Below are 22,261 nucleotides of genomic sequence, written 5' to 3' on the forward strand. Positions count from 1 at the left end.
CTACTCCTCCCTCTCCATGACCCAACAGGTCAACGCCATCGCCTCTACCTGCTTCAACACCCTCTACATCCTCCGAAAAACCTTCAAATGGATCAACTCCAAATCAAGGAAGACCATCACCCACGCACTCATGACCAGCAGACTGTACTACGGAAACACCCTCTACACCGAGATCAACAACTCTCTGCTCCGCAAACTCCAGACCATACAGAACACCACAGCCAGACTTGTCCTTGGCACCCCTCGACACAAACACATCACAAACACCTGCGTAACCTCCACTGGCTCCCCATTGAGAAGAGAGTAACTTTCAAGATACTCACCCACGCCTACAAATGCCTCCACATCACCGGAGTCCAATATCGCAACGACAGAATCTCCTTCCATGTACCGAAGAGGACCCTCCGATCAGCTGACCTTGCCCTCTCCGAACCCCCGCGCATCTGCTGAGCAAGAACGGGTGGCAGAGCCTTCTTCTACATCACGGCCAAGACATGGAATGAGCTCCCCATCGACATCATACGCACCCCCACCCTGCACATCTTCAGGAAGACCCCCAAGACCTGGCTCTTTAACTGACGAGTGTTAGTAGTCAGACCAAGCCTGTCAGAGAACCTCTTGTTTGTAGGTGGTATCAAAGGTCAAACCTCACCCTGGTTCCAATAAATATATGACAAACACAATAGTTGATATTTTACAGTGACTGATAATTTACCATGCATAATTTCTCTTCAAATTATATGTATCGGGAGAATTCTCATTTTAAAAATATACGCAGTCATAACTAAAATTGGGGCAAACCCTAAAAATGCTCTAACGATATTTATTCACAAATCTCTACTTTATTAGTCTAAATCTATCTTATTTGCATAAGTATTCTCCTGATTCTATAGTTGCCTAACTAAGCTTTGTTATGGCATTTCACATCAGTATCCCTTCCATACCTTATGCTGAGCCTGCAGTTGCAAACTGATCTCTCTGCAGCCCCTTCAGCATCTCGTTGGTGTGTGCTCTCCCACCCTAATCCCTTTATGCCTTCAACTTCAATGATTCCCTATTGAGTGGGTAGGGGGCGCTCTTGCGCAGTTCTTGTGTTGCTTTTTCAGAACACTGATAATATTCCTTTTGCAGAAGTGCAAGGAAATGTAACTGTTTCCGCTTCCTTCCAAGTCAGATCTGTACAAAGGAGGATTGCCCTGTGGGTGGCATCACTGCATGCAGATCTTTAGGTTCATAGAACGGAAATTTCCAGTTCTCTGTTTTCTAAAGGCAACTAATGTTATAATGCAGTTGAATAAAATATGGCAATTGAACAGTAGTTACATTGCTCCTTTTGAGGCAGGGATGACCTCAAGGGATGTATTCATCAGCATTAACCATTCCAGTCTCCACTGTTCTCTGAAAGTTCGGCAACTTCCAACCCTTCTGACTCATCCCCCTTATGCCATCATCTTCCAGTGAAAGGGAGGTCTTCCATTTGGTGACTAATTAGGAGCCAGTTACAATGGACCGCTGAGTCGACCAGTAAATTGTATTAGTTAAAAACCCACTTGAAATAATAATCACAATTCTTGTCAGGATGTACCATAAAAGACACTCAATAAACCTTTTGCTTAACCCTCTTAGCTTGGCATCAAGCACTCAGGCTTATCTTGGCGGCAATTTGTAAAGTATGTATGCCGGACTAAAGCAGTAATAAAGTCAGTCAAAACGATGAAAATCCCAAAACGAATTAGAAGAACAGAGTATAGTTTATTAAATAAAATGACACCAAAATGACAAACATCGTAGAAGGGGATCTGGAGTTATGAATTTTAAAAGGGTTAAATAAAAAGAGCTCCAAGAAGCAATAAGTGTCAAGAATAGTCGTGGTAGAACAGGACCTAAACGCAATTTGATGCTCCTACACGTAAGCTGCGGAGCCAGAGTCCGTTCCTCTCCGTGGCTCCCAGAATTCCCCAGTTCCAGAGCGACAGCCACCCATCTAAAAGAATTTTAGGAGGCATGCATCTCATGTTTAAGCAGACGCACCCCTCTGAAGAGCCTTCGGGCCCTATGGGTTTGGCAGGTGCTCCCACTGGATTCCCGTTGTTGGTTTCGCACTTGACACCAGTTGGGCACTTTTGACCTGTTCCTGGGTCTGGATCAACTCCGGTCACAAGTCTGTGACCTTCTCTGGAGCCCGTTCCAGTGACGCAGTTCCCGACGCTGTGGATTCCCTTTTGCAGCACTGATCCTATTGTTATACCGACTCCAGTACAAAGCTTGACCTGGGCGCCGACCAGAAAAAGACCCTCTGAGTCGAAGACAATGTCGCCTTTACTGATCAACCCTGTGAGTAATACAATTGGAGTGGATCTGAGGATCTCTATGGTTACCCCGACCGCAGGGAAGAGCCAGAGGATAACTTGCTCTGAGGAACTCCAGGATGCCAGTGGTCTAGGCACCTCTCCAGACACTGGTCTAGTCCCTCTCCTAGTGTGGCTGCAGAGGAAAGGGGTTTAATTTGCCATGGTGGTGAGGAGGGCGGCTAAGTTCCCGGACCTTCCGCTGCACTTAGTGACAGTCAAGACGACCGTCCTACAAAAGATGCTTCAACTGGGAGTTTCCCCCCTCAGATCCTCTTCTCCTCTTTAACAAGCCCGAACTGTTGTCCTGCTCAAAGCATGGGTCACACCTTCAAAGGGCCTCCTGTACACAGGATGATTGCCCACTGCCACCACCCGCTCCTGGGGACCCAGCTTTCCTCATCCTTCACCCCAACCCGGAGAGCCTGGTTGTCCAGGTCTCCACCTCCAAAGTAAACCCTGTTACATCCCTACCACACCACTTGGTAGAGACTCCTAGAGGCTGAACACCTTCAGTAGGAGAATTTTCTCTTTCAACAGCCTTGCATTGCGGTCAGTGAATGCAACGTGTCTCGTGAGCTGGTATTCCCACACTGTTTGGGATTTGGTTGGGAAGTGCTGTCCTTGGTCTTAGAGGAGGCCCAAGCCACCCTGTCCCAGGCTATTGCCGAATCCACAGAACAGCAAAGGTAACTATATGCTGCAGACTAGATACAACTGACGTCTGAGCGATTGCTTAATCATTCGCATTTGGTCACCATGCCTGGTTGAGTTAATCTGGCTGATAGAGATGCCCTTTGATGCCATCCGCCTGTTTGGTGATAAGGTAGATTTGAAGCACGAGTGCTTTAAGGACTACTGGGCCACCGCCCAGTCAGTGGGACTCTGCATGGCCCTGTGCCAGCCCCACTATGCCTTTTGCCCTGTCAATTGCTGTGGTACGGGCTACCACCCACTTCCATTGTCGCCTAGCAATCACGGGCAACAGGCTCCCTCAGTTTTTTCGTGCCAGTTGAACGCAGTTCCCACAAGCCCCTTGGGACCCAAGACGAGAGATCTACCTAGTCCGCAAGAGCCCTATTTCTCCGTACCCCAACCCCCCAGCAGCCACAGTCTCCAACCCCCTTTAATATGCCCTCGCAACATCATGTGCTCCCGGGTCGGCGGTAGGATCAGGCACCACCTGACTCAATGCCACTCCATAGCCATGGACAAATGGGTGTTCCAAATTGTTTAGCAGGGTTACATTAGAAGTAGGACTTGGTTGCTATTCCTGCTAATTTCTAGTGCCGAAAAAGGACAGAGGCCGTCACCCTTTACAAGACCTGCAACCTCTCAACGACTTTATGAGAAAGGAGAAATATCCCTGTACTGCCTGCCCACAGACGTCACCTGCAGTTCATGGTGGGCTAACAGTGCTTTCAGTGTGCTCCCCTTTAGCCTTACCAATGTCCCTCAGGTGTTCACAGAAGTGATGGTGGTGGTTGAAGTTCATCTGCAGCGGTCAGGGGTTCCAGTCTTTCCCTAGATCGGCAATTAATTGTAAAAGATGTGTTCCCCCCCAGGCAGCCATCACCCACCTCCAGACTACAGCAAATCTTCAACATTCATTGTGATTTACTATCAACATGCCAAAATCACACCTGACTCCTTCATAAATTCTCCATTTCATCTGAGCTATTCTGGACACTGTGAAGTTTTGTGCCTACCCTCCGGCACAGAGAGTCCAGGATATTTGGAATATGATCCCAATGTTTCAGCCTCAGTCCTAGATCTTGCTGAGACTGACTTTGAGGCTTCGGGGCTGATGGTCTCCTGCATCCTTCATCCTGCTAGTGAAGCACACCAGGTGGCACATTTAGGGTCTGCAGTGGGACCTGTGGGCACAGCACCAGGGGAATCTCTCCGATTTTGTCCATATTTCGGAAAGGCTGCACAGGATCTGCAGTGGTGCTTACCGAACCACGGTCTGGTCAGTGGCAGACCCCTTTCTCTGTTTCCAGAACTGACAATGGTAACCAAATCCTCACTTCTGAGATTGTGTAGGCATCAAGGAGAGGTGGAGATCAGAAGACTCTGGTCTCTGGTGGAGGCTCTGCTCTACATCAATCTGTTGGTGTTGAGGGCCATCTGCTTCTTGTTGAAAGCCTTTCTGCCATCCATCAAAGGGAGACCGTTTACAGACAACACCACTGCCATGTAGTACTGCTACAAGCAGGGCTTGCTGGGGTTGTGGACTCTGTGCCAGGATGGCCTGTGCCTCTGGGAGTGGCTGGAATATCAGGACATCTTCCTCAGCGTACAACACCTGGTGGAATCTCTGAATACCAGGGCAGACGAACTCAGCTGTCAGTGCCTTGCGGACCACAGATTGCATCTGCACCTGAAGGTGGTGCAAGGTCTCTTCCATGAATTGGGAGAACCTTGGCTCAATCTGTTTCTTACCGCTGAGGACGTGCATGGAACGCACTTTTACATAATGGAGTATCCAAAGCTGCTCTCGCTCAGAGATTCATACCGCTTGGAATGGAATTCAGGACTCCTGAGCGCCTTACCACCAATACAAATCCCGCCCTGAGTCCTCAAAAAGATAAGGACGGAGCGGGCAAAAGTCATCCTTGTGGCTCCAGATTGGGCACGGAGAGTCTGGCATTCCGAACTCCTAGACCTGAACATCTTCCTCCGTTCAAGCTGCCTCTTCAGGAGGTCCTCCTGTCCCAACCTACGCATGCTCCATCCTCATGCTTGGAGTTTGAGCAGCGGCAGATGCAGTGGTGTAGCTAAACTTGCAGAGGCCCCCCTGCAAAGTACTGGGAGGGGACCCCCCCATGCTCCACACCCAGTCAGGAGCTTGTGACCTGCGCCAGAGGGGGTTTCCTGCACCATGGGGGCTGTGTGGGCTATTGTTACACCACTGGGCAGTGTAATGCTTTTGATCTTCCTTCTGGGGTGGTTGATGTTATTCAGACAGGAAGGCGTCCTGTTATGAAATATATATATACGCCTGCCAGTGGGTCAATTTTGTGGCTACGTATTCCACTCATTGTCGAACTGTATGAGGTGTTGCTGTTTGTGTTGTCAGTTGCTTGGCAAGGCCTAAGCCTGGGCAATGTTAGAGGATATTTGTCAGCTATTTTGACTTTTCTACAGTTGATAGATCAGCTTTCTATTGGTAAGTCACCCGTTGTGACTCGTTTCTTGAAAGGATTTCACCTTTCATTATGCCCCATTTGGAACGGAATTTAGTTTTGACCTATATGATGTGTTCTCTCTTTAAACCCATGCATAATTGTCCTTTCAGACTTTTGACTCTTAAGACTGTCTTCTTGGCGATCATTACATCAGTCCAGAGGGTGAGTGAGCTTCAGGCCCTCTCGGTTCACCCACCATATTCTACCTTCTACCAGGGCACACTTGTTCTCAGAATGCGTGCCTCCCTTCTATCTAAGGTGGTGACCCCCTTTCATGTTGGTCAAACAGTCACCCATCTGACGTTTTTGGCTACCCTTCACCCCTCCAAGGAAAAGGACAAGGTCCATCATTTGGATCCAAAGAAAACCCTTAGCTTTTATATCGATCGTACCAGGGAACACCAACTGGCCGATCAGCTTTTCATTGGATTCATCCGAGCAAAAAAAGGGCAAAACTATGCAAAAGCGGACCACCTTTCGATGGATTGTGCACTGCATTAAAATCTGCTCAGCACTGGTGAAGAAGCAGCCTGGAAGGCTTGCAGGGCACTCCACAAGATCCAAGGCTGCCACTACTGTGTTAACATGCAAGGTACCTGTGTTGGAGATCTGTGAAGCAGCTACATGTGTGTTGCTCAATACATTTACGAAGCTCTACTTTCTGGACTGTCCGGCCTGTTGATGAAGGCATTTTGCCCACTCCGTCCTGCATGAATTTCTGGTTTAGGTCAGTTTGTAGGCCCTCCTGCGTAGAGGTTATTGCTGGGGTATCTATTCTAAACTAAGGAATCTGTAGTTAGAAGGCTCTTTCAGAGGAACAAGTTAGTTACCTTCGATAACACCTTTTCTGGTAGAAACTCTATCTAACTGCAGATTCCTTACAGACTCTCCCTTCCTCCCTGCCCTGCGAACAGCACTCCTTCCTTTGGAATATTCTCCTTTCCTCCTTAGCTTCAGCACATTGGTCAGACTCATTGTGATGTGGGTGTAGAATGTGGCACGAAAGAAGCTGATGTCAGCGCGCTGGGGTGTTGCCTAAATAGGCACCATGCATGTCACTCCGGCGCAGAAGATGTCAAAGTAGAGCCATCGGTGCCACCTACCTGCGTGCAGAGGTACTGCTCAAATTTTACAGATCTAGGGCCAGATGTAGGTGGCTTAATACCGGTCGGTAATGCCGAAATTCAGTAAATTTCAGCGTTACCGACCTGTATTTAGCCATGTGCGATGTAATAAGGAATAGGTAAAAATAAGGGAAACCAGTTACCGATTCCTTATTTACCGATCGGAAGACACCGAAACACCAAAATACTGAATCGGTAAATAAGAAATCGGTAACAAATCGCTAATGCGATGTACATAAAATCGGTAATACCGAATTTGTTAAAAATCGGTATTTAAGAATCGGTAATTACCACTGACCCAGAGCAGGTGGTAATCAGGTGCACTGCATAAAAACAGTCCCAAAATGCAACAGTGTGAAAACAATGGTGGCCCTCTACGTTATAGCAAGGCGGCTACATTTGCGAGCAGCAGGACTGAGGGTCGGGAGACGGGAAGAACTTGTGTACAGACTGCGTGTCACCCTGTTCCAATTGACTGAGGCAGAAATACATGAGAGGTACAGGCTACACCTACAAACCATCTTTGACCTGATACGCGACCTGCACCCATACTTGGAGCATCAGACACCAAGGGCGCACGCCATACCAACACACGTGCAGGTGCTTTGTAGCCTGCACCTACTCGCATCAGGAAGTTACCAGGATGCGATAGCTGCGGCAGGTGGTGTGTCACAGAGTTGCTTGTCCAGTTTCTTCAACTCCTTTTTGGATGCCATGATGCAGAGAATTCATCACTACATATGCTTCCCCAACACACAGGCGGAACTGCAGAAGACAAAGCTGGATTTCTACCAAAAGGCACAGTTCCCACATGTAATAGGGTGCATTGATGGGACCCACATACCAATCTGCCCACCTGCAGCTACAGAATACATATACCGCAACCGCAAATCCATGCATTCCAATCAACCTGCAGGTGATATGTGATGAAGACAACATCATTACTGACATTGTGGCCAAATTTCCAGGGAGTACCCATGACTCATACATATTCAGGAATAGTGGGATCTACAAACGTCTGGCTGCTGGTGAATTTGGAGAAGGATACCTGCTAGGTAAATAAATGTGACACACCCTGATGTATACCTTGGTTGAATGTATTGGTGACTCAAATTAATGGCACTTTCTTTCCCATTTAGGTGACAGCGCATATGCTGTGCGGTCATTTATCCTAACTCCATACCTCAACCCATCCACCCCAAATGAGAGGAGATACAATGTGGCACATAAAAGCATGTGCAACGTTGTGGAGCGCACCTTTGGACTACTAAAAAGCAGGGTTCCGTTGCATCCACAAATGTGGAGGTGCACGTCAGTACCGCCCCATCATCTGCTGCAAAACAATAGCAACATGTGCAATGCTGCATAACCTTGCCACAAAGAAAGGAACAGCAGTGGAACTAACTGACTCAGTTGGTTCAGGTACTGTGTTCCTCCCTCCACCAGTTTGGTTGGCCTGCTTCTGCCTCTCTGCCATTCTCGCCTTAGCAGTCTTCCTCAAATCGTACCATCTTTTCTTCAGGTCCTCATGAAGCCCGTTGTGACTCCGATGACATTGATTGTATCCTGTATTGAAAGCCAGATCTGCCTTTTTTGAGACTCTGGCACGTGCAGGGACTGCTTTCCAAATAACTTATCATGGTCCTTGGTAACATGTTCAATGAGGACCTCCAGCTTCGTCTCGCTGACTTTTTGTTTCCTTTTCCTTTCACCTGCCTCCTCCTCCCTCTCCTGGTTTTCCATTTTGCTAGGTTTTTGTTGCAAAATAAAGCTGAGTTGCTCCTGGCTTCTCTGCTCTGCTCCCTGCCTCACAGTCCACTCAGGTTCAGTGCAGCTTCTTGGGTGTGGACACTTCCTGTTTGGGAGGTAATGGGGATGCACAGGATTGGCTGATTCCACAATTGCCGATTTTTTTTATTTATTTACCGAATCAGTATTGGGGATTCGGTATTTCCGATTCGGTAGTGGGGATTCGGTATTTATTTTTTACAGATCCATTCCGAATCGCTATTTTTTAGCGATTTATACCGAATCTGTAATTTTTACCAATTCATTACATACATCGGAAATACCGGAAAGAATCGGTAAAATTCGCTATTAAGGACTCCGTATTTCTGGATTACCTACATCTTTCCCCTAGTCTGATACTTTGGCGATATTCTAAGGTTAGATAAAGTCTGTTCCAGAAAAGGCACTTCCTAAGGTGAGTAACTTGTTTCTTACGTTAGGTAGCTACTAAGAGCTCCGCCCATTCTTTTATGAAGCATTATTTTTTGGACATGGTAGTTTGAAATGAGTCTAATTTCGATTAGGTAGTGCTCCAGCATTTTTTGTTGTTAGTCTTCTGTTTTTTTTCTGTTGACATGCTTCGTACATATGATGCTACGGTAGTTTGGAATCAGCTGACCCTTTTGAGTTAATCTTCCCATGTGATTCTGACAATATTTAATATTTAATATTTAATTTGCTGAAGCGCATTGCCAGGACGCGCTCACCTTTGGTCGGTCACTTTGAGCACTGACACCGGACCTCGCCGCACCCGCTCCGCGGGTGCCGCATCATCGGAGTTCGAGAGGGGCAGCTGACTTGGGCATCCACCGGGGGAAAAATCAACCTTGGCTGAGGGTTGCAGGGCTGCGAGCGTGCCAGGGACTCCATTACCCAGGAGTCCCTGCAAGACCGTCAACAACTTCCGTTCCGCTCTCCCTGTCGGCCGGCCCACCGCCCACCGGAGGGCTTTTTAAACCCCTTCCTGCTCTTCCATCAGTGGGACAATATTTAATTTGCTGAAGCGCATTGCCAGGACGCGCTCACCTTTGGTCGGTCACTTTGAGCACTGACACCGGACCTCGCCGCACCCGCTCCGCGGGTGCCGCATCGTCAGAGTTCGAGAGGGGCAGCTGACTTGGGCATCCACCGGGGGAAAAATCAACCTTGGCTGAGGGCTGCAGGGCTGCGAGCGTGCCAGGGACTCCATTACCCAGGAGTCCCTGCAAGACCGTCAACAACTTCCGGTCCGCTCTCCCTGTCGGCCGGCCCACCGCCCACCGGAGGGCTTTTTAAACCCCTTCCTGCTCTTCCATCAGTGGGACAATATTTAATTTGCTGAAGCGCATTGCCAGGACGCGCTCACCTTTGGTCGGTCACTTTGGGCACTGACACCGGACCTCGCCGCACCCGCTCCGCGGGTGCCGCATCGTCGGAGTTCGAGAGGGGCAGCTGACTTGGGCATCCACCGGGGGAAAAATCAACCTTGGCTGAGGGCTGCAGGGCTGCGGGCGTGCCAGGGACTCCATTACCCAGGAGTCCCTGCAAGACCGTCAACAACTTCCGGTCCGCTCTCCCTGTCGGCCGGCCCACCGCCCACCGGAGGGCTTTTTAAACCCCTTCCTGCTCTTCCATCAGTGGGACAATATTTAATTTGCTGAAGCGCATTGCCAGGACGAGCTCACCTTTGGTCGGTCACTTTGAGCACTGACACCGGACCTCGCTGCACCCGCTCCGCGGGTGCCGCATCGTCGGAGTTCGAGAGGGGCAGCTGACTTGGGCATCCACCGGGGGAAAAATCAACCTTGGCTGAGGGCTGCAGGGCTGCGAGCGTGCCAGGGACTCCATTACCCAGGAGTCCCTGCAAGACCGTCAACAACTTCCGGTCCGCTTTCCCTGTCGGCCGGCCCACCGCCCACCGGAGGGCTTTTTAAACCCCTTCCTGCTCTTCCATCAGTGGGACAATATTTAATTTGCTGAAGCGCATATCCAGGACGAGCTCACCTTTGGTCGGTCACTTTGAGCACTGACACCGGACCTCGCTGCACCCGCTCCGCGGGTGCCGCATCGTCGGAGTTCGAGAGGGGCAGCTGACTTGGGCATCCACCGGGGGAAAAATCAACCTTGGCTGAGGGCTGCAGGGCTGCGAGCGTGCCAGGGACTCCATTACCCAGGAGTCCCTGCAAGACCGTCAACAACTTCCGGTCCGCTCTCCCTGTCGGCCCGCCCACCGCTCTCAAACGTTACTATAACTGGGACTATCTCTCCCGCAGCGCGGGACGCAGCCCGGGGCAAAGACCGGGCTAAGAGCGGGCCGTTTGAGGCCGTTCGAGGACGGCAGAGGACGGCCCTGGCCCATATTCCCTGCACAGTTTCGATGCATGCAAGGTAGGCGGACTTGTCACCATTAACCTATTCCCCAGCAGAGAGTGCTTTGGACACAAGAAACATTGTATTGACTGTGAGGGCTACTAAGTCATTACTACATTTTGTGTAAACAGTGTGCCTAGTCTTTATAACTGTAGCTGGTGCCAATTAGATATCATGTCTCTAAGATCAGGTAAAACACGCACAGTCCAAATCCAAACACCCAAAGGAGTGGTATCGGGTCCATTGGACGCTTTCATTACACGTGCCACGGGAATTCTGGAAAAAGAAATTGCAATGGTGGAAAAACGACTCTCAATTGACCTAGTCAGCGGAAAACGCTCTTCGCTGGGTAGGTTGGCCACGATTCCTAGTCCCGTGTCACATGCACATGCAGCCTTTAACTGTATTCATTTAGACACTACTGATGCTATAGTCCACATGGATAGTGAGGGGGTTGATCTTCCTGTACACATACCAGTTTATGCTGAACACCACCTGGACGATTTTGAGGCAAGCGGGGAAATTGCAACCCAGGATAGTCTAGTGTCTGAATACAGTTCGGAATCCGCCCACTCATCTCCTGACTCTCCCAAGACTGTGTCTAACATGCTAACTCACATAGATCCTTTAGGCACAGACATGGTATCGAGGAAGAGAAAGCAAGACATGAGCCACATGGGAGGGAGAGAACGTAAGATGCCTAAATTAAAAGATACTATTGGCAACCCCACATTGGCATTTGGCCATCCTAGTGAAAAACAATGTCCTAGTACATTTCCAAATGTTTTATGCCCCTCCCTTATCTCCTTAGGTTCTTCGAACCCGTGCCCAACGTGCCAAAACAGTGACGAATCCTTGTTGGCAAAAATTGAGGCTTTGATGAAAAATCTTTTATTACCTGTTTTGGAGCGGACTAGGTTAATGACCTTAAAAATAGACACACTGGAGGCTGCAGTGAACACGAATTCAGCCCTGTTACTATCTTTAACTGGCACAAACCCAGGGGGGGTTAAATCTTCACACTTGGCCCCAAAGACATCAAACATTCCTAACACTCTTATTAGTAATTCCATTAACCACAAACCCTCAGGGCCAGTAACCGATAGACCGATGAGGGGTGGAGATTCTAAAACCACCTCAAGCAAGGTATCCGAGGCCCCGTCTCAACGTACCCATATGATGAAGCCCACGGACAAACCGGATAGATCAAACCCTGCTAGACCCCATATTACCAAACCACTCTCCTTGGCAAAACCTAGTTTAAACATCCCCCGGCATCCTCCCCACGGGCCCCTAGCTAACCACCGTAGTACCATAAATCCTATGGCAGAAAAACACTCCAGGTACACTACCCCGCGGGCTGACCTCCCTATGGAGGCTACACTATACACAATAGTATTGACTGGTGTGGCCCCCCTACAACCTGGTAAGAGGGAGACCTATGGTGACCTGCGTAATAAGGTGATTTATTGGTTAAATAAAAATCGACCCTTACCCCCATCCTCGCCAACTGAAATCCTGTTTGTAAGAAGAGTTGACTGGGTGGGCCATGGCACCAAAGATCTGGAGGGTGATTGTATTTTAATCTCGTTTAGGGACCCTTGGGTGGTGGATACGATTTGTAGAGAAGCTAGGTTTGCCAGGCAGGGGGATGTCCAGACCTTGGGCCTATCATACTTTTACCCACACAGGCAGGTTTCTATCTTGAAGGCCCCTAAACATGGACGACCCGCCACTAGGAGTAACCCTATGATAAGGACACCCCAACTTCCGCAATTCCCACCCCTTTTCAATCATTTCGGCCCTTTATCTGATCTCGAGGCCATTGATTGACTTTAAATATCATCGTGCTTACCCGAACCCATAGAAAATCTTGGGTCTCGGGCTGAGAGGCAGAGTCAGGAGTCTCTACAGCTTGTAACCATAGCGGAAGAGTGTATGGGGGTCCCAGCACTAACAGGGATTGTCATATCACCATCGAGGGAAGTGGGAGTCCCCTTGATGACCGGGAATAACCAGAACACCATTGGGAGAATTGAAAATGGGTGGGATGGTGGGGATGGACAGGGCACCCCTGCAGTTTTAGATGTGGTGGTCCCTCCTGTGGTATCCACATCAGAAACACTTACCCTTGTGTCCTGGAATATTGCTGGGGTTAAGGGCCGTATCCACTCTGAAGACTGGCTGGAGTTTATGGATAAATTTGACATCATCCTACTCCAGGAAACCTGGGCAACTGACCCAATATTTAGGCAGGGTTATGTAAATCTCTTCAAACCCGCCATTAGAAGTGCCAAAGGGCGAGCCTCAGGGGGCTTACTGATCTGGGTGAAACAATCCTTGGGATATCACCCCACAGAACTAACAGTACAAAACCCGGACCTCCTTATTATCAAGCTGAGCAGGACTGGTCATCGGGATTTGATCCTGATCAACATATATGCTCGAGGTTTGCCGGGTGGCCGCTCCCCCCCCCCTGTTGGAAGTATTGGACCTCAACTTGGCAGCCTTAGATAGCAATAATGTTATTCTTCTCGCTGGAGACCTAAACTGCAGCTTTGAACCTTTACTCGACCCAGGGGATAGCTGGGGCTCCGCGGAGGATGCAGTATGGGGTATTCCCGATCTGCTGTCCGCTAAACCGGTAACTGCAACTGAGGCAGCGGTGAATTGGATGGCTTTCTGTCTAAATAGAGGTTTTCGGGCCTGTAATGGCCGTGCAAGATCAGACCAGGAAGCCAACTACACATTTGATAACGGGTTAAGAAGAAGCCGTATTGATTACATCCTGCTAAAACTAGGAGACTGGCCCCTGCTGGTGGACATGGAAGTACTATCCCGTCCAGAAAGCGACCACAACCCCTTGTCTCTGCAACTAAGGTTGCCAGGACTTGTGAGACTAGAGGAACCCGGTATTTCACAGACTGGGGACGCTTTCCTAACAAATGATAGGAAGAGGTTAAAATGGTCAAAAATTGTGGAGGACGAAACACTAAGGAATAAGGTCACCACTGTGGTTAACAACATATATAATGAGATGCTGACATATGCTCAGTTGGGGGATAACCTCGAAACGGCTAACAACATCATAAATCTCCATAATCGTTGTTTTGATGATCTAAAATCTCTGCTTTCACAACCATGCCACCAGGGAACTACTAAAGCACCTATCCGTCCCCAGAAATTGTATAATAAAAAATGTAGGGAAGCCCACACTCATCTGATTAAAGCAGTTAAGTCTCGGATCATGGGTTCAGTGAAAGCGGCTAGACTAACCTATAGGAAAACACAGTGGGAAGCTAAACGGGAGTGGGAGGACAAGTACTGGTCGGACCTATTGGAAGCTTCCACATCCAATAACCCTATTAAATTTTGGGAAATAGTTAAGTGGGGGAAGGATCCGGACGCACGCACGCCCGCAAACCATGTGCCCCCCACTGAATGGGTGACTTTTTATTCGACTCAGTTCTGTGCCGAGAATCCCAAACCTTCCTGTCCCCTGGGAATGGCACTCCACCCACCCACCCAAGGCGAGAACATTATTTTCACAGAAAGGGAGGTCGAGTTGGCACTAAATTCTACCATGCGAGGGAAAGCGCCGGGCATGGATCTTATACCTGCCGACCTGTTTAAAGCCAACCCCGCTCTGTGGACGCCATATATTACCAAGGTGGCCAACTCTATAGCTGCAGGTGTGAGAATACCCAAATCCTGGAAGGGGGCGGAGATATTACCTATTTATAAAAAGGGCAGTAGGTCCAACCCAGGTAACTACCGCCCGATTAGTCTCATTGACTCCATGCAAAAACTCATTGCACGTATGGTCCTGGGTAGGGTCCAAGGCTGGATCGAATCAGAGGACATACTATCTCCAATGCAGGCGGGCTTCAGATCGGGAACGAGCACCATCGACCAGGTGTTCAGATTTTGTCTGATCTACTGGAAGGTGGTCCAGCTTGGCGGCGGTACCATCTTCGCAGCGTTCATTGATCTGAAGTCCGCGTTCGATCTAGTCCCGAGGGATAAACTGTGGGGAGTCTTGAGGAGTTTGGGAATACCTGAGGAACTACTTGACTTAATAACCAAACTGCATGAGGACAACTTTGCGAGGGTGAGATGGGGAGGACAGGGTCAAGTGACGGAACCCTTCCCAGTTACTCGAGGTGTCCGTCAGGGGTGCGTACTGGCACCAACTCTTTTTTTATTGTTTATTGACCAAGTGGTCAAATTTTTCGAATCTACTCCGACGGATGCCCCAATGCTGGCAGGACAGCGATTCCCAATGCTCATCTTTGCTGATGACACCTTACTCCTCTCCAGAACACGTTGCGGATTACAGCGGGCGTTGGACCGCTTTGAGGAGTTCTGTGCCATCAGCGACCTCAAGGTGAACGTGGGAAAAACCAAGTTCATGGTCCTAACAAAGAACTGCTCTGTCCGGAGCACAGTTAGTATGGGTGGTGTCAAACTGGACCAAGTGGAGAATATGATATATCTGGGGGTCACGCTAGACAGCCGCCTGAGATGGAAAGCCCAAGTTGGTGCTCAACATCTTAAGCTTGCTCGACTCACTGGCTTCCTACTAAGTGAGCAAAAAAGATCTATCACTAAGCGGGTTACCCCAGCGCTTAAGATTTATGATGCCAAAATCAACCCAGCAATTTTATATGGTGCAGATCTGTGGGGCCATATGGATCTTACGGGTCTGTTTAAAATACAATGTAATTTTTTGCGAAACTTGGTAGGCTTGCCACAGTCGTCCGCTTCTATTCCCCTCTGCCTGGACCTGGGATGTCCCCCGATCAATGAGATGGCCAGATTCAGACTGGTTGCTTTCTGGAGGCGCCTATAGACATCCCCTGACCTCACCTTATTCGCAAATGAGGTAGCAGAAGTTAGGTCAATCAGGGGTTCGGGGAAAATTCCCTGGTTCCAAATGGTAAAATCCATCTTGACGGACATGGGTCTAGAGCAGCTTTGGACATCTCCCGCCACCAGTATTTTTCCATCTAAACTAGCATTTAAAGAACTGTATTGGGCTACGCTCCGCCGGAATAGAGTCAATGCTTCTAGCTCCACCAATCTCACGGGTAGGTTCCTGTCTTTCAAGTTGGACCCATCCCGTGAACAATATTGGGATACAGTCTCTAAACCTTTGGACAGGAAACTCTACCACCAGTACCGGGTGGGAGCATTGCTACTGAACACATTTACGAAAAATTGGTCAACTGGCACCACGGATCATTGTAGATGGTGCCCAGGCCATAAGGAAACAGTGGGTCATTTTCTGTTTGCTTGTCCCAGATATTCAGCACCTAGGGCCAAATGGCTAAAACCACTGTTTCAGCGCCTGCCTATTAGACAATCGGAAGAGGCCATTCGTGTATTAAAAACTAACACATCAGAAGTTATTACAGTGAGTCTGGCCAAATACCTGGGCTGGGCCTGGATACTTAGGGCAAAACAATAGTTTAATCTTGGAGATTGTTGTGATGTACCTCTGTTTGAGCATTTTTTAGTTTGTCTATTTGCTCCTGATAATGATTGTTTTTGACTCATTTTATATTATTTAACTGCATTGTCCCTTTCTTCTTCCCTTACAAATTACTGTTTGGAACCTATTCGTAAACCTTTTTCTTTTTTAGTAATTTTGTTTCAGGACTGTCTTTTATGCCGTTTAATACTAATTTTATGACCTTAATGAATATGTATTTATTATTAACTAATGTCTGTTATTACCTGTCTTTTATGATTTCTTCTAATCGAAATAAAGACTTTAAAACCTGAGTCTGAAGGACTGAGAATAGCCCTGTTCGGTTCAATATACATTGAATTTATTTGAGTAACTACAGTAGTTAAGAAGATAATGTACTCAATCAAGCACAGAAACCTGTTTTTTTTAAAATATCTTTATTTGCATTTTGTCAAATATACAGATTACAATTCAATGAAAGCGGGGGAGAAGGGAAGGAAAGGGGAAGAAAAGGGGAGCGGGCAGGGAGGAGAGAATCTTGGTGAGATAGGGAACACATAACCATTACAGGTGCAATAATGGATTCAGCTTGTTCTGTCGGAATATTTGCACACTAATATTTATATTTATTCTATGCAGCAAGTAGCTGAACACAGATCACATTCCTTTTGTATTACACACAAATTAGTTATCGGAATAAAATCGCACTTTAGCCTCCAAGCGGATAGAAGAAAGATAGCCATCTTTTCTCGATGTTACACATAAATGCCTGTACCTGGTTATCCAGTTTGGTATTGAAATTGAGGCAAAATCAGATACAATTTTTTAAATCCTAGAATCAAACATAAAAATAAACAATGAAAATCATCGTTATAGCACAGAAACCTGATTCTGTATTTTTAATTTGTTTCATTCATTCCAGTCTGAAAAACCTGGACATCCACAACAATCCTTTGGTGCTTCGTTGTTCGGTGATGAAGAGGATGATGATCTGTTTTCAACAGCTAAATCAAAGAAACCCCCGGTATATATATATATATATATATTATTTTTTTTTCTATGATTCTTTAATCTGAGGTGAAATATATAAATGCAGGCTAGGAAACGGTTCAGAGGATCACAATAAATGAAAATACAAGAAAATGTTACTCGGGTCACATTTTAGTTAAGAATGCAGAACACTAACAAGAAGAGCTAAATTTAAAGCAATTAGACAAAAACATAATGAAGAAGAAATGTCTGTGTGTGTTTTTTTTTCTGTCATCCCCCCACGCATAAAAGCAGTTAAGTGGCCATGTGATGTCTCCGATCGCTTCTACTAATTCTGGCTTTTAAAGATTAGATGTGTGCCTTTATGGACATGCAGTTTAGCTCGCAACATTCCAGGCATTTGCTTAAAAATCAGAGCATACAAAATAGCCAAACAATCAGAACTGACTGGAAGCATAGGGACATCACCTAAAAACCCTAAGAACATTGCCATGTACCCATGGGAGGTTCCTCCATAATGGCAGAGGAGCGTCGCCCCACAGCCCGCGCCAGCAGATGATAAACACAATGATAAAAACACAGTTATTATCATTTTATTTATGCTGTCTGCCTGAGCCTTGCAGTAACTATAGGGTGGGGCGGGGTTGGGCATGTCAGGGAGGAGGAGTACAGTGCACTTATAAGCCTGTACGTTTGTTTGGACAGCTGTCCTAGTGTGGCCAAACACACATGCACACTTATGCTTCTCCAACCCGGTTGTGTTACACAGCAGGGTTGTAGAAAAGGCCGCTCAGAACAATCCTGGTGCTACTCAGGTAAGAGCAGCGTCTGGATTGGGTGTGGAGCCTGTGGGCCCATCCCCTTCCGGGCCCAACGCTGATGAAAGGGGTAGCGAGGCAGTCGTCAATGGGAGCAGAGCGGCAGGTAAGTCTTTCATTTTTTTCTTTTATATTTATTCAAACTTTCTTTTGCTCACCACTCCACCCCAGTTTGGACCCAGCCATGTGCAAATCAGTCTTCACTGAACAATTGATTAAACTCAGATCTGTTTCTTTTGCCACCCTGAGCGGGAAGGGTATGGCCAGACGTGGGTCCCATTTTCACTGCACCACTGGATTCAAGATAGCCAGGGTGATGCCTAGAAAGCGTCCTCAGGATGCTTGTTTCTGGTTCAGGAGAACCTGGCTTGGCTGTTCGGGCTGGACTGTTCCCATAAGGAGCAGGGTCAAGACTGATTTTCATATAACTGGGTCCAAACTGGAGTGCTGTGTTGAGCAAAAGAAATGATGGATTAAACCCAGATCTTTGTGCTTGGCGGTGAATGTTTGCATTGTTCAGTATTGCGTCCATTATGTGTTCCTTTTGCTATTGTCACCCTAAGGGGGAAGGGTTTGCCCAGATGTGGGTCCCGTGCTCACCTCACCACTGAATTCAAGGTAGCCTGGCTGATACAGGGTGAGGCTTGTTTCTGGTCCAGAACTTATAAGTCCCTAGTAAAGTGCATTATATGTGCCCAAAGCCTGAAATTAAATACTACTAGTGGACCTGCAGCACTGCTTGTGCCACCCTTTTAAGTAACCCTTTAAACCTGTCCCAGACAAGCCATTCCGGAGCATGTGTGTGTAGTTTTAAACCAACATGTCAATCATGCAAAACAAAACGTTTGCCAGGCCCAAACCTTTTTTTTTTTTAACACTTTTTATTTTCTCCATCATGTCAGAAACTTGAGCTGGTGTTATACATAATAAATCTGTATAACTCCACATTTCAACAATATATAGTTCTACACATAGTATATATACACATTGTACTGCCAATTATTCACGGTTTTTGTTAGGCTCCGTCCTTCCGCCCACCACCCCTCACCCAGGCCTGAGTCATCACTGTCATTATCCGTTGGTGGATCACAAATACCTCCCCTATATTCATTCCATGTCCCCCAGATTCTAGTCCATTTCTTGCGGAATCCTCTATTACTAAACACTGCCCTTACAGTTATCATAGCCTCATCCATGTCTTTGCTCCACACTGTTAGTGTAGGCACCTCTACCACTCCCCATCTTTGTGATATATTCCTCTTGGCTATCATTATTCCAAATGTGACCCAGGTCTGCCCATGGCGTGTGAGATCATTCGGTTTCCATATATTTAGTATGTATCTGCGTAGTTCTGGTGTGAGCGACACCCCCTGCACTTGTGAAATGGTACGTAACACTTGTGTCCAGTACGTTGCTATTCTGGGACATTCCCATATAGTATGATAAAATGTTCCCTCTTCTCCGCAGCCCTGGAGACAGAAGGGGTGGTCTATACTTCCTATCTTGTGTAAAACAAGTCTGGTATAGTAGGATCTGTGCAAAATTCTGAGTTGTACAATTCTAAGGCGCGCGGGTATTCCCACCTCCCTCGGGGATGCTAACGCTTCCTGCCATTCCGAGTCATCCATCTCCCCTATGTGCTGCGATCATTTAAGTTTCAGAGGGCCGGTAGGATCGGGGAAGTTGTTTACCAATTTACGATAGGTAAAAGAGGTAGCCTTCTTTTGCATGAAATCCGTCAGCAACCTATCCTCCATAGGGGACGCCTCTGGAACATCAGAGCCTGGTGGTATCGCCGTCATCAGGGCATGTCTAATTTGTGTATATCTGAACATTTCAGAGGGCGCCAGTTCATATAGTTGTTGAAGACCCTCAAACTGTACCATTCCCCCTCCTTGCCACAAGTCCCCAACCGTCGATATCCCTATATCGTCCCATTGGTCGAAGCCCTTGCTGTTTCTAAGTCTTCCTAGTTTTTTGTTGTCCCATAGTGGTGTAAGTTGTGTCAATACCCCCTGCCATCCCAGTTTTGTCTGTGCAGTGTGCCATAACATCAGAGTATGTCGCAGTGGGCCAAACATTGTCAATGCCAATTTTTTATCATATAAGGATGCAAGCATACCTCTTATACCAAGTTGTGCTCTATCTGCCTTATATGCCGGGTCGGATTGCGAGACATGGAGCCAGTGATTAATTCCCTTGAGCTGTGCAGCCCAGTAATAGAGCTGCACATCAGGGAGCGCTATTCCTCCGTCGTACCACCTCTCACCAGTTAGACCTGAGCTATGCGTGGTGGGTTACTACCCCATAAGAGGCTAGAGACCTGCGCCGCGATGGCTTTAAAGTAGGCAGGCACCACTGGGTATGGTGTATTCTCCAGGACATATAAGAAGCGGGGTAAGGCCATCATTTTAAAAAGTGCTGCCTTTCCAAGTAACGTCAGTGGCAGTGTCTCCCAATGACGCACATCTCTCCTAAGACGCTCCAGTGGGGGCTGTAGGATTTTATTTAAAAATTCTCTTGAGTCAGCGGTGACGTGGATCCCCAAATATTTAAACGTACTTCCCGCTATTTTAAGCGGGCAGTTATCAGGAAGAAGTGGCGGAGGGCCATGAAGCACGTAAAGTATTGATTTGGACCAATTAATGGTATATCCTGAAGCCACGCCATAGGCTGTGCACACGTCCAGGAGGGTCATTATGGAGTGTCTGGGTTTGGTAAAATATAGCAGTATATCGTCGACATAGAGGGACACTCGGTCCTCCCAATTGTCCGTCCATTTGAGGCTCCGTATTGTTTGCTCCCATCGTATCCACTCCGCCAATGGTTCAAGGACCAATGCGAAAAGCAACGGCGACAGTGGGCAGCCCTGGCGCGTGCCCCTCGCCAGGGGGAAATCAGCCGATATATATGCATGTAGGGCCTCTGCTGCATTCAGTTCGGACTCTAGGGGCCCGATGTAGGTGGCCATTACCGGTCGGTAACGGGCGAATTCGGCCGTTACCGACCGGTAAATGGGTCATTGAGATGTAGGGGACCTTTTTTACAGAATTGGTAAATTTACCGAATCAGTAAATTTACCGATTCTGTAAAATACCGAATCGGTAATTTTACCGATTCGGTAAATCTCACATGTAGGTGGCACTGCAAACAGTGCCACAGGCCTTTAGGAGTCGGTATTTTACCAGCCAATCCAATTGGGTGGTCAAATACCGAATCCAGGTGTGCATGCACATCTGTGCATGCACACCTGTGCCATGTGACACACAGACATGCCCTTAGGGCATGTCTGTGTGCCACATGGCACACATGCCTGTAATTGGGGTGCCAGAGGGTGTCAAAGTGACACCCCCTGCACCCTTGCAAAATTCGGTATTTACCGATTTGGTAAATACCGAATCGGTAATGCCCATTGATTCCTATGGGCTTCAATGCCCATAGGAATCAATGGGCATTACCGATTCGGTATTTACCGATTCGGTATTAACCGAATCGGTAAATACCGATTCCTTCCGATTCGGTAATTATTAAAATAAAATTACCTACATCTGCCCTCCTCTTTTTTACCACTTCTTAAATACCGATTCGGTATGAATCGGTATTTAAGAAGTGGTAAAAAAGATTTACCTACATCGGGCCATAGATTCTGTAATTCTACCTGTCCTTCCCTTTTATGTGCTGAGATAGATGAAATGGCCCGGCCTCTGACAACCGTTTTGAATGCCTCCCAGAGGATAGTTGGTTAGGCCACAGACCCTGTATTTTCCTGAAAGTAATGGGCAACTCCCTTTTTAAGGTCTTGTCTGATTTTTGGAACTTGTAAGTAGCCGGGGCGGATCGGATAGATTCTGTGTCTTGTCTGTTGGTGGTATGTATACTTAAGCAATATTGGGTAGTGGTCAGAAATGCCCCGGGGTCTGATTTCTATAGTATCCACATTTTTAAGACTGCCTAAGGATCCCAGGAAATAATATATCCTGGTCCGACTGTTATGAACCCCCGAATGATACGTAAACTGGCGTTCCGTTGGGTGGTGTTTCCTCCATATATCTATAAGGCCCATCGCCTCTAGGAAACTTCCCAGTCGTGATCCTCCGGACGTACCTAGTCTGGGTGGGAGCCTGTCCAAGGTGTTGTGTATAGTTGCATTAAAATCCCCACCAATAAGGAGCTCTCCCTC

At 47.6% G+C, this 22,261-nt stretch overlaps 1 protein-coding gene across 3 annotated transcripts in view; it reads left to right on the forward strand.

Annotated features, from left to right (window-relative positions):
* LOC144754851 (WASH complex subunit 2-like) overlaps positions 1–22,261 on the forward strand; it is a 770,229-nt gene that overhangs the window by 482,684 nt on the left and 265,284 nt on the right. For all 3 annotated transcript variants that reach the window (XM_078643106.1, XM_078643107.1, XM_078643108.1), the window contains exon 24: positions 17,196–17,297. In XM_078643106.1, coding sequence (XP_078499232.1) covers positions 17,196–17,297 — 102 coding nt within the window. The remainder of the gene's footprint in view (positions 1–17,195; positions 17,298–22,261) is intronic.

Source organism: Lissotriton helveticus, chromosome 5_1 (genome assembly GCF_964261635.1).
Source record: "Lissotriton helveticus chromosome 5_1, aLisHel1.1, whole genome shotgun sequence".
Classification (NCBI taxonomy): Eukaryota; Metazoa; Chordata; class Amphibia; order Caudata; family Salamandridae; genus Lissotriton; species Lissotriton helveticus.